The 15,973-nt window shown below is 32.6% G+C and overlaps 2 protein-coding genes across 4 annotated transcripts; both read left to right on the top strand.

Annotated features, from left to right (window-relative positions):
- Positions 1-577: 577 nt before the first annotated feature.
- LOC103853662 (protein MALE DISCOVERER 1) lies at positions 578-6,328 on the top strand. Of its 3 annotated transcripts, none has more exons than XM_033284014.1 (14): positions 578-2,363; positions 2,808-2,944; positions 3,023-3,155; positions 3,241-3,312; positions 3,394-3,537; positions 3,636-3,785; positions 3,869-3,949; positions 4,057-4,106; positions 4,229-4,669; positions 4,748-4,938; positions 5,015-5,147; positions 5,240-5,394; positions 5,484-5,675; positions 5,766-6,023. In XM_033284014.1, exons 2-14 carry the CDS (start codon positions 2,845-2,847, stop codon positions 6,021-6,023), a joined length of 2,100 nt encoding a protein of 699 aa, XP_033139905.1. In that variant the 5' UTR covers positions 578-2,363; positions 2,808-2,844. The 3 variants fall into 3 exon arrangements, with proteins under 3 accessions (XP_033139905.1, XP_009128820.1, XP_033139904.1); XM_009130572.3 differs by having other exon boundaries at positions 579-2,363; positions 2,599-2,944; XM_033284013.1 differs by having other exon boundaries at positions 582-2,944; positions 5,766-6,328.
- A 1,093-nt stretch (positions 6,329-7,421) lies between these two features.
- LOC103853663 (CBL-interacting serine/threonine-protein kinase 20) lies at positions 7,422-12,953 on the top strand. The gene has a single exon (XM_033284032.1). It carries the CDS (start codon positions 11,509-11,511, stop codon positions 12,814-12,816), a length of 1,308 nt encoding a protein of 435 aa, XP_033139923.1. The 5' UTR covers positions 7,422-11,508; the 3' UTR covers positions 12,817-12,953.
- Positions 12,954-15,973: the final 3,020 nt, after the last annotated feature.

Below are 15,973 nucleotides of genomic sequence, written 5' to 3'. Positions count from 1 at the left end.
AAATTCATGGTCTTCATTATGATTTGACATGAATCGGCCAGAAAACTGACTTAAGTTATTATATATCCGATAATTTTAAACCAAACTTAATATATAATTTTAACACATTACATACCATTAAAAAGTAAAAACGATATATGTGACTGAATCCTAAACCTGATCGAAAACCGAAACCATATCAAACTTATGAACAAGAAATCAGGTTTTAGTTTGACAACTATTTTTTTTAAATACTACATCACCCAAGCTGAAATATATATATATATATATATATATATATATATATATATATATATATATATATATATATATATATATATATATATATATATATATATATATATATATAAAATGGGTTCAATAACACCCAAAAAAATATAATTCACTATCTTACTAAAATTCTACACTCTCTCTTCTTTTCTATTCCTATCTCTCTCTTCCCCTCTTTCTAAAATCTAATTTTTCTTTTTTTTGTTATTCCACCAATAAACCCGTATATATATATATATTCAAATCATTTCAGATAAACAAGTGGTGGTAGGATAGTGACAATTTTTTGGACTTGGGTTTCGGTCTATGGTAAACGGATGGGCTTACTGAAAAAGAATTATGAATGATTTGGACCTATCTTTAGGTTCAGCGAAGAATACATAAAATAAAATTAAGCCCAATAATTTCATCAAGATAGAAAGAGAAAAAAAAAACACTAATACCAAAGTATCGGTGGTTAATGGTAATGCAAGGAGGTTCGATTCATTTCTCTTGTACACTGAATTTAAACTCCTTTTAGTATGAAATTTTTTAATTTCAAAGATTAATTTCCGGCATGTGAGAGATTATGTGTTTAATGCCCAGAACTTCTATAGTTATAAAAATAAGCTAATCATATAGATGTATCAAAATCACTTGGTGATTCCAACTAATAACCCCATTATAAAATTTTGCAATAATACAGTCGAGAAAAAATAATTAGTGTTGACTTCCAAAAAAAATTAAGGTTGACTCGAACAATTATTTTTTAGATTTTTAGTCAAGAACAATTTTAAAAGAAAGTAGTGGATGTCATGTACTATATTAGAGTACATCAGTCATGTTACTGCGCTCACTATATATGCCACGTCACTAGACTTATAACCGTTGATCACCACATTAACAACTAATAAAAACAATACATGATTAATTGGGGCTTTTTGTTATTTTATCTATAAATCCAGATATTTGTATATAATGTACATGTTGATGGTCTAGAAGTATGCGTCCATAGCTCACAAGTTCAACACAGAGCGCACTTTGTCAATATTTAGTTTTAGTTTAATAAATCCGATATATCTGTCTTCAACTTTTTTTTGTTGCGATTTTACTAACTTTTTATGGCGACATTTCATTTTCATTAGTTTACCATATTACAAGTTATTTTGTGAATTTTATCTACATATAGCAGCTTTATGACAAATTCTAATTTGGAACATAAACTCTAATTTTAGTTTTTTTTTTCTACAACATAAAACTCTAATATTTACAAAGCTTTTCAATTGGGCCAACTCAATTTCACAAATTAAGAGTCGATTTCTTTTCTTCAACCATTGCAGGGAAAATACGTTTTATAGCGTAGACAGACCGACACAATTTGTTTACCATAATAATCTTATAAATCTTTTTTTTGGTTAAACAATCTTATGAATCTATGATCAATGTTTAATTGGACAAGTTCTCGGCAAAACGGGCGCATTTTAAAACATAAAAATACTGAAATAGTGGGACCTATATTTCTGCTAATCTTTCCCGCCATGCATATATATGTTCGGGGACACTGGAAGGAATTACCGCAAAGTGAATGATTTCTTGTTTATTTTTATTTAATGAAAATTATAAATTTATAGTAAAAATGTGGAATTCTTTAGAGTATTTGCATGTATGTGTATACACATTTCTATAATTATGGAAAACTTAAAGCAAGTTAATAGAGACTTACTCATTGAATTGGGAGTTTCGAGAGGATAAAAAAAATAGAGAGAGTTTTGTGGGGGAAAATTGTTAGAAAGAATTAAAAAATAGAAAAAAAGGATTCGCAGAAAGAGAGAAGTAAACAAAGAAAAAGGAGAGGAAGGAGAGAGAACCCACCACCCTTTGGCCCTGGAGAGACCAAAGATGGTCGAAGAGAAAAAACTCTGAGATCATCATCATCAACATCCTGCAAAAACAAGGGCAAGTTCAACAAGAAATCAGAAAATATAACTCAATATTCATTAAAATTCTCTTTATAAAGTCATTTTCGCTTCCTGGGATATATTTTAGTTGTTGATTCCTTTTTTTTTGGTAAACGATTCCCGAGTTTTTTGTTAAGAAGAAGTTTTTTCTGTAAGGTAAATTTGTTTTCTTCTGATTGCATGTTTGATTTTTTTATACATTGTATCCAAAAGTTCTTCATTTATGAGGGAGAATGATTTTTTTTTCTTTCTTTTTGGAATTTTTTGTGGGTTCATATTTTCTTCACGTTGCTTCTTCAAGGGGTTGTTCGTATTCCTTTTTTAATTGTTTCAATACTTTTTGTTCAAATTTTTGATATTTCTTTTGTGTTTGTTTCATGTCGGCTTTTAGGTATTAAAAGATTAACAAGAAGAAGAGAATTTCACGAGTTGTTGACTCTTGAAAATTCATTTTTTGATGATTAGGGTGTTGTGCAATAAATTTTGCAAACAATGAGAGACCCTTATTATTATTCAATCATCAACCTCGTCCTTCTCTTCTTGCTGAGGATTCTGTAAAGTTTGCAATTTTTTTATTTTATTTCTGTATTTGTTTATTAGAAAAAAAATCTGGAGATTTTGTATAGCACTACCTGAAATGGGTTGTCGATGGAATCCTACTGGATTTCAATACTCTTGCCTTATGTTCTTGGTCATTACCCTTCAATCTCGTTCCTCATTATCCCTCAACTCCGAAGGTAAAACATATCAACAGCCTTTTCTCAATCTTGTCTTCTTTGGAATGTTTTTGATTGAAGTGTTCTTGAATTTTATAGGATTTCTGTTGTTGAAATTCCGGGAAAGAGTTGATTCTGATCCTCATGGAACTCTTGCGAATTGGAATATTTCTGATGATCATCTGTGTTCTTGGTTTGGTGTAACGTGTGTCGACAATAAAATCCAGATGCTGTAAGTTCCTGTTTTTTTTTTTAATATTACGTCTTTGAAATTCTTGCCGCAGTTTATGATGAATATTTTTGTTTTGCTTCTGTAGGAATCTTAGTGGATGTTCTTTGGGAGGAACTTTAGCACCTGAGCTAAGCCAATTGAGTGAACTAACATCTCTGTAAGGGCTGTTTGAAACCTATCTTCTTGCTCTGATTCTTGAAGAAAAAAACAAGAACTGAAAACCAATTCTTTTGTGTAGCATACTGAACAAGAACAATCTCTTTGGTGATATTCCAAATGAATTTGTCACGTTCCCGAGATTGAAGTTGTTGGATTTACGAGATAATAAGTTAAACGGAGCAGTTCCACCTGAGCTAAACAAGATGTTGTCACCAGAGAACTTGTAAGTTAAAAGGCTTGTGATGCTTTTTTTTTTTGAATAAAACCAAATCAATGGACAAGAGACTAACGTTTTGTTTTTGTTTTTTTTGGTGGGTTCAGGTTGCTTTCTGGTAACAAGTTTGCTGGTTATATGAAGATAAAGTTCCTTAGACTTCAATCGCTATATAAAGTCAACTTGAACAAGCATCGAGAGCTGTCTTCTGCTTCCAATGCTGTCTTCGACTGTGTAAATAGAAAACTTGGATACTGGTAAAATGAACTTTCTGCATTATAGATGTTCAGTTGGAGGACTCTTACACAATGTTTTAATAAAAACTATATCCATTTGACAGTGTTTCAAGGAGAAGACTGTTAAGACTAAACAAAGCAAAAGCATTTGTATTGCGGATTAAAGCAACTACAAGACAGTACATGAAAGCATTTTCCTTTTTCAAAATATAAATTCAATAACTCAAATCATTTTTGTTTGATTTTTGTATTATTTTTTCCTTGCTGATTTTCTATGTCTATGTCTGTTCAGGCTGCTAAGTGAGCCTCATGGAAAGAATAAAGTCGTGACTTACATCCCAAGTAAGCAAAAGAAAAACAACCCAAACTTCTGCTTTTGAAACACATACGCTAAATGTATCTTTTTTAATGAACTCATGCTAAATGTAACTCAATCTTTAATTTTATTTTTCTCTTATTGGCAGGTTCCATAGAGAATGGATCTAGTATCTTCAGAAGGCGTGAGTTACTAGAGGGAACAAGTAACTTAGCAGCTATGCCTGCGCCTGATGCTCCTAGTCCTTCTCCTCAGATCATAACCAACGTGTTTCCTCGAAGCAGCGGGTCTTTTCCTGCGTTGGCTACTGCAAAGAAGAGAATACCTCCATTGATCCCTCCTTCTCTTCCTCCAACAGATGAGAACAACAACAACAACAACATAAGCTCTGATCCCCCGAGGCAATTTGAAGAAGAAGAAACAAAAGGGTCTAAGGATGTTTGGTTATATGTTCTTATCGGGGTTGCTGCTTTTGTAGCGGTGTTGATAGTAATAGCTGTTATATTCTTCTTCCGGAAAAGAGCAGTAAAGACTATAGGTCCATGGAAGACTGGTTTAAGTGGACAGTTGCAGAAAGCTTTTGTAACTGGTAAGAAAATGGTTTTAAAACTTTTTTTTCATTTTGGTTCTGTTTTAGGTTTGACATAATGTGAGAAATGTTTTCCAGGTGTACCAAAGCTAAACCGGTCTGAATTAGAAACAGCTTGTGAAGATTTCAGTAACATCATTGAAACATATGATGGTTACACTGTCTATAAAGGAACTTTATCAAGTGGTGTTGAGATTGGGGTTGCGTCAACCGCGATTTTGGAAAGGAGAGACTGGTCAAGAGCCATGGAAATGACTTACCGCAGAAAGGTAACACTCTAAGAATCATTCATTTTCGCCTTTTTTGAAGAATCTTGATTGATATTGGGAGAGCTCAACTTTGCAGATTGATACAATGTCCAGAGTCAACCATAAGAACTTTATAAATCTAATTGGTTACTGTGAAGAAGATGAACCATTTAATAGAATGATGGTTTTCGAATATGCCCCAAATGGAACTCTTTTCGAACATTTGCATGGTAAACATCTAAAAAGGCCTTCATCTTGTGATAGTGGTTGCTTATCAGTTATTATTATTATCATCAAACCATGCACATCTTGTCTTGTTCAGATAAGGAGATGGAGCATCTTGATTGGAGCGCGAGGATGAGGATAATTATGGGAACTGCTTATTGTCTGCAACATATGCACGAGCTTAATCCGCCAATGTCACTCTCTAAACTTGCTTCATCAGCAATCTACTTAACCGATGATTATGCAGCAAAGGTTCTTGCTTCCTTGGTTAACAAGAAACTGTTTCGATGGTTCTTGATTGCTTGCGTAATAGACCACTAAATGATTTATTCTGTTTTCAGGTCGGAGAGGTTCCTTTCGGCTCACAAACTGGACTTAAATCGAGAAAACCGACAAGTGGTGATTTAGACAAATCTTTATTGCCGTTACCAGCTGAACCAGAGACTAATGTCTATAACTTTGGAGTATTAATGCTTGAGATAATCTCTGGAAAACCCCCAGATTCAGATGAGGAAGGATCAATTACAAAATGGGTACTTCAACTCAAATATAACAAAAAAAAGGATCTATTTTCTTTTGAAATTGACATCACTAATGTAACACTTTTATGGTTTCTTTAATAGGCATCAAAGTATCTGGAGAGTGATAAGTTGAAAGATATGATAGATCCTACATTAACAACGTTTAAAGAAGAGGACCTAGAAGTTATATGTGACGTGGCACGGCACTGTCTGAGAACTGACCAGAGTCAACGACCAACAATGAAAGACGTGATTGAGCAACTGAAAGAAGTAATCAACATTTCCCCAGAACAAGCTACACCGAGACTCTCTCCTCTTTGGTGGGCAGAGCTTGAGATCTTATCCTCTGAAGCTACTTAACCGGAAGAACCATTCTCTCTCCTCCTCCTTCTCCTCTCTCTCTCTCTTCGAGTTGTCACAAGTGTCAAGAGGTCCAGGTTCACACGCTCTTTCTCTGTCTCTTTCCCTCTGCTTACAGTAAACATCGTCGTATGTAAAAGTTGTTTTCTTTTCTTTTTAAATTCTTCATATTAAAATTTGTTTCTTGGTTGGTTTTGATAGTGTATTTGGATCCAGATAATACAACGATGCATGTGTCTGTATAATTGTATTCTACCATTCATACCTATTACATATACGTATTTTATGGTGAAATGTTGTTGTAACTATTAAGTATTAACTTCGGTTTTCTGAACTATGCCCTTCTGTGATATTTTTTATTTGTATGTGAAGTATTTATTATTGATAGAGGTATATGACATGAGTGTTTGTGGCACTTTGGTTTCCTGTTACAAGTCTCCTAAGCCAAGAGATTTGAACATCAACTTCAAAATATTCCAGATAGATGTTATCACTGCTTAGATTAGTCACATTGCTTCAGGTCTTGGAAAACCAATTTTAACTCGCAAACTACATGCAAATGGGGAAAACAATTTTTTGTTTACAAGTCTCCTAAGCCTAGAGATTTGAACATCAACTTCAAAATATTCCAGATAAATGTTATCACTGCTTAGTAATAGTCACATTGCTTCAGGTCTTGGAAAACCAATTTTAAGTCGCAAAACTACATGCAAATGGGACAACAATTTTTTGTTAAAATGGAGTTAGATAAAACCTTTTCAAGGTTAATTGCATATGACGACAAGCAATAAAATATTTACTTCGTTGAAGTTGAATACATATGGATATCCCTCCACAAATGTGATAGCGGAAATTTGTGACATAAAAAGAAAAGATGGCTTTTCCCACCCAATGTCTCTGATATTACCATGGGTAAATATACAGAAGCTTAAGATGAAAGTTTGAATGTGGATAAGTTACAAAAAAAGTTTGAATGTACCTATACTTAATAGAGAATATTACATCTCACCCTTAATAATAGATCAACCTAAATGTATTTTATATCATCTCCGATCCAAAGCCTATTTCGCCTCTAAAATGGTCTACATCTCCTCGGGGCCGGCTGGCTTAGAGCATGGAGCAAAGGTGCATGGGCTCCATTTAAAAAAACAATGTTAAAGAGGAGTCCAATTTTTTTTTCAAAATAAATGGAGATAAATGCCCAAAAAATGTAAGACGCCCTCATAGGTACTACATGTAAAAAAAATTTGTCCATGGGCCCATATATACTTTGAACCGGCTATGCATCTGCTACTACTTTCACGCGGAAATAAGGACTGCCTAAAAGAAGTTAGGCTAGTTCTAGAAGAGATGCAATAAATCAACACGAAAAATATCATTTATTAATTTAAAAAGGTGTCATTTTCATATTCTATGTCTACTTTCTAACCATTAGTAGGAAATTTTCTTGCTCCAAGTTATAAATAGATTATGGAGAAAAATTCATCCTACATGGTCAATATCGAAACAATCAACTCGAAAATGATGCTTTAACTGATCCATGTAGAGTCATACCCTTCATCAATAAACACGATCAAGAAAGTGAACTTCAAACAGAAAAGACAAAAACTAGAGGTGGAAAATCATTAAACCATCCAAACAATTCAAGAAATGAAACAGAAGAAATTATATGTCTCTGGAGATCGTGGTAATTGATAATCTCTAAATATTTGTTAGCCTTATTTTAACTCTAGTTTAAATCATTATTAAGCTCTCTTTCGATTCCAAAAGTATTGTAGTATTTTAGGCTCTATCAACCTTGGAACACGCTCTACGACTTTTAAACCATATAAGCTTACATTTGATTTATTCTATCGATTTCTTCTTCTGAACATATTATAGAAAATAATATTATAGATATATGTATGTATCACCCATATGGGAGTGGAATTACGTTTGGCGAATTTTGAAAGTCAAGCGGTCTGGATTCTAAACAATTCTACCACAGTAAATCTGGGTGGTCATATAAAATAAAATTTTACTTTAAATTTCATTTGAATAAGTAGAAAAAAAAAATGATCCATATAAATTGCACATTTCACTAAAAAAGATTAGTATGACCATAAGTATGCATATGTATGCATCATATATTGTCGTGGTCCAATAGTTTCCACTTGAAGAGGAATTGCGCTGTTGGTCCAGACCATGGAACAATTCTTCTCTAGTGCTAAATTATTAGCTCCATTGCTTATAACCTATTTGAATACCTAGAAAAATAGTTCATATTTAGATTACATCTCCCCTTGAGAATTAATTTGGACATTTTCATGGGCATGGAATACTCTAGGTTAATCAAACAAAAGGACCATAAGCACCAAATATCATCAAAATTAAGTTCAGAACAACAAGATGGGATGGCGAGCTATTTTCCCACGAGAAATACCGTATAACACCATATGTCTCCTAAACTATGGTCTCATTCCATATGTCTCCAAATTAAAAGTTTGAAGCTATTTTTTCATGAAACTTTAGCTTAACACCTATCTCTCCATGAATTAAAAGTTCAAAATCTCTGACTCCAGAAAATTAAATTACTCGGTTTAAGCCTATAAATTTAGACTGTTTTGGTTAATGAAGCTAGTTTTGGACCAATAAATGACCAGACTACATCTATTAAATCACAAATTAAAAACCTAGACCTGAAAAAATCATAAGCCCATGAACCTAGATCCAATTTCATAACCCTAAATTGAAAGCTGAGAGAAAAAATTCCCAAATCATAGAGAAAAACAGAAGAGAGGATAGGAGAGAGACACATAATTGAAGATTGAAGAAGGCAGAGTTTAATGGCTTCTAGTTGTTATTGCATTTCAAAAATAGACCTTCGAAGATTATTCATTGAAATGCTTATAAGAAAACAAAATCCGTTAACATTTAACTGAATTCGTAAACGTTCCACTCATATACGATTAAACATAGAAATCAAACCTCAACTCAGACGAGCAAAAAAGATTCATTCTTCACCTCAAAGAAGTGATGAAGAACAGTCATTTTAATAGCACTTGGCTTCAAGCTCTTGATCCCTCAGCCGTGGCAAATACTCTAGCTACACTTGTTATAATCGGGACCTTGTAGGCTAGAGCCATATGTCTAAGCTGTTTTCCATCCTTCTGATCAAGATCACCGCCTGAGCTTGTGATCAACATCAGATGAATCTGACCATTAGCCACCACATAAACTTCAACACTCTGTCCAAATGAAACGTAATTTAAAATGTCAACTAAAAACCTATTTACTACCATCATCCCTCAATTTCATCATTAACCTCCGCCACTGTCTTGTTAGATTCCATCTTCCTTTAAAAATCGCTACTAAAAATCACAACAACTCAAATAACAACCAATCATTAGAATCTGAAGGAAGAAAGAACAAATTATAATTGTGTGATTGTTGGCACTGGTGAAGCAAATTAAGAAATACATTTCTTATTTTCTCAATGTAATATAAGCAGTACATAAGAAATACTCCCGAGATTAAAAAAACACGAGTTACGTCCAATACTTCGAAATGCTGCTCTTGTCGTTCATTTCTTGCAGTGCTTTTTTTCCTTTTAACGACCCTTAACATCCTCAACCCTTGTAAGCTTTTCTTCTTTCTCTTCTTTTTCTACATATATATCAATGTAGAAGGCGAAACTTATGAAACTAATCATTTTGCAGCATAACATGAATAGTAACTAATGAATCTATAATGGTAGCCACAGAAAATTCTCCCATCACCATGTTCTTCAACGGTTTTTCACCAGAGCCAGCTCATCAGACAGAGTTCAAGTCGCCATGTTCATCTTCCCCCTTTTTGACTGTGAAGATATGATGTTGTTGGAATCTGTAGTATATCGACAGTAGCATAAGGCCACTGATCCCAATGGAGACAATTATGTAAGATCATTGATAAATACAGAGTTAAGTACTTAAATGCATGCTGCTAAAAACACTGAAATGTTTAGAGAATTTCAGTGTGCCGTGAATTTCTTATATAAAGCAGGAAGGCAAACCATGTCTCAGCTAAGGCCAATACTTTATTCCGAACAATGAATCAGTTTTCATACTTTTTAATTCTAAGAAATCAAAACCCAAAGTACTTTGCACACACACAACACAAATAATAGATTGGTCGCCTCCTCTAATTGGAAGAAACGATTTATATAGGAGAAGATATGTAGGGAGGTGAAACAAAACCATAAAAGAAGGATGGAAAACGAAGAAGACAAAGTGTGTGCGCCATTTCTTGAAGTGGTCTTGACAGGGCAATTAGGAAATATCATAAGCCCACATGAAAGTTTCGGTATTTATCATTTTGGAACAAAGCTCTTATGACGTGGCAATTCATCACTCTCTAATTGGTCTGAATTTCCAGGCTGACGTAGATATAGCCTCAATATGTAGCTCAAGAACTTTTTTTTATAGCTCAAGAATTTATAGTATTGTAAGATACATACATAAATAGATACGCTATATAGACACGTTATGTAGTACTAAAATTTATGTCGAAACTATGAAAATACGGTTCTAAAAATGTTTTATATGCATCATATATTGACACAAACATTTTGAACACATATACAAATTAACTAGAATAATTTTAAACAAAGTTGATCACTACGCCAACAACTTCTCGAAAGATGAACAACAGTGAAAAAAACAGTCGAAATTAAAGTTATTTAAAAATAGTCCAAAGAAAATTTTAATACATCATATATTTTTTTTAAATTCATGATTCCTCCACCATTTATTTCAAATCAAGACATGTCATGCGTCAACTCTTTCACCATCTCAAGATTTATGGGCAGCCACTGAAATATATTCCTTGAGTTTCCAATTAAATGTTATTATAATAAACGTTTCATTATAAAATAAATATCATGTCATATTTTTAATATAATTTTACTACAGTTTTATTATTTTATTTCTTAATAAAAAGAAGAAATAATTTAGTATTTACACGTCAAATTTGAAATATAAATTAATAGTAAATAATTAAATTATATATTGGAGATGGCAAAAAGTTTTATTTTAGAATATTTATTGTTTATCAGTCTCATGAATTTAGAACATAGCTCCAAAATTAAATTTTGGAATCTTAAAAAAAAAATTAGAAATACTATTTTTATCAACTTCTCCTTCACTATAATTAAGAGCTCATAAAAATCACATATAGATACATGTATTAAGGGGCGCCCACTTCAAGCAATATTCAGAGCCACACAAATCTAGATTTTTGCCCTTGAGTTTTTTTTAGAAATACTATTTTTATATATGCAGATTTTGAGACTCAAGAAAAAAACAATTAAAATTTAGTTTGGTTTTCTCCTCTCATGAACATTTCCAGAATCTGAGCTCTCTCTCTTCTAATGGAAGAAGCAGCATACCCAAACAAAGTTATTCAACAGCTTTTCCTCTTTTTTTCATCAAGTTAGATTGTTCTCCAAAAAAACAAACTCGAACCAATGGATAAAAAAGGCATCGTGCTGATGAAAAGGTACGAATTAGGCCGTCTTCTAGGGAAGGGAACATTCGCAAAAGTGTATCACGCACGCAACCTAAAAACGGGTGAAAGCGTAGCGATCAAGGTAATCGATAAGGAGAAAGTCACAAAAGTTGGATTGATCGATCAAATCAAACGAGAAATCTCGGTGATGCGTCTCGTTCGTCACCCAAACGTCGTGTTCCTCCATGAAGTCATGGCGAGCAAAACAAAGATCTATTTTGTGATGGAGTACGTTAAAGGCGGTGAGCTTTTCAACAAAGTCTCTAAAGGAAAGCTTAAAGAAGACATTGCTAGAAAATATTTCCAGCAACTGATTGGAGCAATCGATTATTGCCATAGTCGTGGAGTTTACCATCGTGATCTCAAGCCAGAGAATCTGCTTCTAGACGAAAATGGCGATTTGAAGATATCTGATTTTGGGCTCAGCGCATTGAGAGAGTCGAGGAAACAAGATGGCTTGCTTCACACGACATGTGGAACACCTGCTTACGTGGCGCCTGAAGTGATCTGCAAGAAAGGTTATGATGGAGACAAAGCTGATGTTTGGTCTTGTGGAGTTGTGTTGTATGTGTTGTTGGCTGGTTTTCTTCCGTTTCATCAACAGAATCTTGTCGAAATGTATCGGAAGATCAAGAATGGGGAATTCAAATGTCCAAACTGGTTTCCACCTGAGGTCAAGAAGCTATTATCTCGAATTCTTGATCCTAACCCTAATTCAAGAATCAAGATTAACAAAATCATGGAGAATTCTTGGTTTCAAAAGGGTTTCAAGAAGATAGAAACTCCTAAATCGCCTGATAGTTATCAGATCGAATCGCTAATCAGTGACGTGCATGCAGCATTTGCGGTACAGCCGATGTGTTACAATGCATTTGACCTAATCTCCTCTTTGTCTCAAGGATTTGATCTCTCGGGATTGTTTGAGAAAGAAGAGAGATCAGAATCGATGTTTACGACAAAGAAGGAAGCGAAGGAGATAGTGTCGAAATTCGAAGAGATAGCTATGAATAGTGAGAGGTTCGATTTGAAGAAGAGTAATGTAGGAGTGAAGATGGAGGATAGAAGAGAAGGAAGAAAAGGACAACTCGCAATTGATGTTGAGATATTTGAAGTGACAAAGAGTTTTCATATGGTTGAGTTTAAGAAAAGTAAAGGTGATACAATGGAGTATAAACAGTTTTGCGATGGTGAGCTTAAGCCTTCGTTGAAAGATATTGTTTGGAAATGGCAAGGAAACAAAAAAAATACCAATGAGAGTGTTGCATAATGTGATAAAATGTGTTTTTCCTATTTGACTTCCTTTAATTCGAGTTTTTTTGATATTTGTGTGTACTATCTTTGAGATCTATGTAATGGATTCGCTGCAGTTATCATCACATATCTAGATTTTTTGTTTGTTCCATATATACACAAATTTCAAAAATATAACAATGTAATAAAAAGACAAGTAAAAAAAAACAGTAAAACAAAATTAGTTTTTTGGTGGTCTAAATCGTTTATATAGATAGGATGGTCTTCCGTTCTATAAGCTTAATCGCAAAATAATAACTCGACCTATGGGGCTGGTCACATTATACTGATTGATCTGTAATTATCTTGAAAGCTCTTGTGATCAGTATTGTGAAAGGGAATAAAAGATCATGAGACTGAAGAATGAAAATTGTGGTTCTCATGTAATGTCTTGAGACTGAAGAATGCAACAAAGAATTCATTTGAAAAGGTTGAGTAGATTCTGCCGTCGAGATAGAAAAGCTTCAAAGTGTAAAAGCTCAGCGAGAATTGGGATCTTAGCATCTGGTTCATGAAGTAACATGGTGTTTAGATAGATTTGAATGCTAGGGTACTCATTGGAGTGTGATTGTGGTGATTGGGTCTTCTCTGTGATACCACAAGAAGGTAACCTCTGTTGCTCACATAGGATGAAGCTTGAGAATTGCCTATGTGAGTCAGATACTGGCAATCTTAGTAGACCGAAAAATTTGTCGGAGAATTTAGAGATTATGGTTAGAGATGAATCAAGTTTAGAGCATCTCCAAAAGAAACTCTATAACTTCAAAATATAGAGTTTTTTGTTCTCCAAAAAGGAATTTCAAAACTTCAAATATTAAGTTTCACTTCTTAAAACTCTAAATTTGAAGTTTCATCATTTTATTTGCATCTTGGTCTTTATAATTAATTATACATCTCATTTATCATCTTCTAATTCTTAAAATTTTGTATATTTTTAAATATTTCAAATTTTTTTTTTTAAATTTAAAATTTACACATAAAATTAAAAGAACTAAAATAAGATTTATAATATTTTAAAAGTATAATTAGACAACAAGAATATTACAAAAGAAACTTAATAGTTTATAAAAATAAAGATACATGCAGACATAATTATTACACAAATTTAAATATTACAACAACACTAATAGTCTAATAAATTTTCTCTTGAACTTCTAAAATATTGTCCAAACAAATTTTTGTAACCGAAAATGAAGCATTAAGAAAATAATTTTATGTAATAATGTGATATTTTGCTTGTAGTTTAATATTTAACTAGATTTTGACCCGCGCTTGGAAAGCGCGGGTTTTTTGGATTATATTATAATACAATGTCTTATTATATCGAAAATATAATTTTTAACAGTTATATAATCTATGAATTAATTTATTTGATATTTTATATGTTCACTTTTACGTAAGTTTTTTTAGGCATGATAATTATATCCGGATCAAAAAAACAAATCGAACTGACACGGAAATATAGGTTTAGTTCAGGTCCAGAGAAGATAACCTATTGGGGTTTTTTTTGGATCCGCATGTCTTTGTTTGAGTCTGGATCCTACCCTAGACCCGATCATAAATATGTTGTGTTTATTTGGTATATTTGGATATTTTGATGTTTCCGGCATTATGACTATTTTTTTTAGGTTTTTGGTTTACGATTATAGTTTTTTATTTCAGGTAAAATTTTCAAATTAAAATTTTTTTGAGTATTTGGATAATATTTTGGGTATTTTCAATTCAGTGTGAGATTTTGAATAAGATTTTGAATTTTTATGTATTTGAATTTTTTGGGTTTTTGTTTGGAGTTTCAAGTAATTTCCGTGTTTCGGATATTTTTCAGATTTTTTAGATATTTCGAATCTTTTTAGGATCCTAAATACCCGAACAGATGTGGACCCATTACGTCCATATCGGGTCCAACAACCTTTTGATATAGATTTTTAACGTTATTGTACAAAAACATGGTTGATGAAATATTTTTTTAGAAAACTCATTTTTTAATATGAAAATATCTATCAAACTATAGACGGTTGAAAATTTAGTATATAATATGAGATTTTAATGGGAAAATTTATATATGATATGATTACGTTATTATAAAGGAAAGAGGAATGTACACATATATGTCGTGTAACTTCTCTTACTTTAAATTATATATTATATGATAAAAATGATAATATAAAACATTAGTTTCAATGCTTTTATGATTAAAAGTCAAAATGGTAAACATAATAATAGTAAATTAGTAATGATTAAGATTTAGGAGTGGTATTTGAATAAATAAAAGAATTGAATAAAGTATTGTTAGAGAAATATATGGTAACATATTGTTAGTCTAAGTTTAAGGTAAGACCAAAAAATAATGAATTAAATAAAATGGTCCAAACAACTTTGTTAGGTAGATTTTTTAAGACTCCTCCCCTTTTAATAGTATTGATTATGTATTTATGTTTATAATTTTATACTTAATTATAAGATTTTTTAAATTAATATTACTATAATATTTTTATATATGTGATAGTTATTTATAAAAGTTTTATGGATTTATATTAATTATGATTAATATAAAGACCTTAGTGTAAATTACAAATAATTTTAAAGTTAAATTTGAAGTTTTGTTTTTGGAGAATAACACTTTGAAATTTCAAATATAGAATTTTGCAAACTTTTTAATAGATAATCTTTTTGGAGATGCTCTTAGCCTGGCATTTACAAGGTTGACAGAAGGGTGAGATTCATGGTTAATAAATGTACCGTTCTCGAAATAATAATCAACATGAACGTTGAAGTATTGAGAAATCGTTGTGTGAAGCGTATGGTTCTGTTCTTGATAGGATGAATCAAGAAGCAAGTGTTACTTTGGACAGGACCAACGGAGGAAGAAAAAGATTAAAAGTCACTTTGGGCTGATTGGTGCGTTATCACTAGACAAGCTTACTCTCGTCACAGAGCTTACCGAAGAAGAAAAACCATCTTAGACCATGCAACAGAATGGACTTTCCTTTCTCTCTCTAAATAATAAAACGCTCTCCCTTCTCACTTCAAACCTAGGGTTTTCACCACCGTTTTCTGCCGCTTCCGGCGGTCGCCATTATGTCTCTCTGGTGGCCGCCGGGTTCCGTTTTTTGTTTTTTTGGTTTTCTCTGTTG

The sequence above is a fragment of the Brassica rapa genome, chromosome A02 (genome assembly GCF_000309985.2).
Source record: "Brassica rapa cultivar Chiifu-401-42 chromosome A02, CAAS_Brap_v3.01, whole genome shotgun sequence".
Classification (NCBI taxonomy): domain Eukaryota; kingdom Viridiplantae; phylum Streptophyta; class Magnoliopsida; order Brassicales; family Brassicaceae; genus Brassica; species Brassica rapa.
The sequence above is the reverse complement of the archived record's forward strand: the minus strand, read 5'-3'. Positions and strand labels throughout refer to the sequence as shown.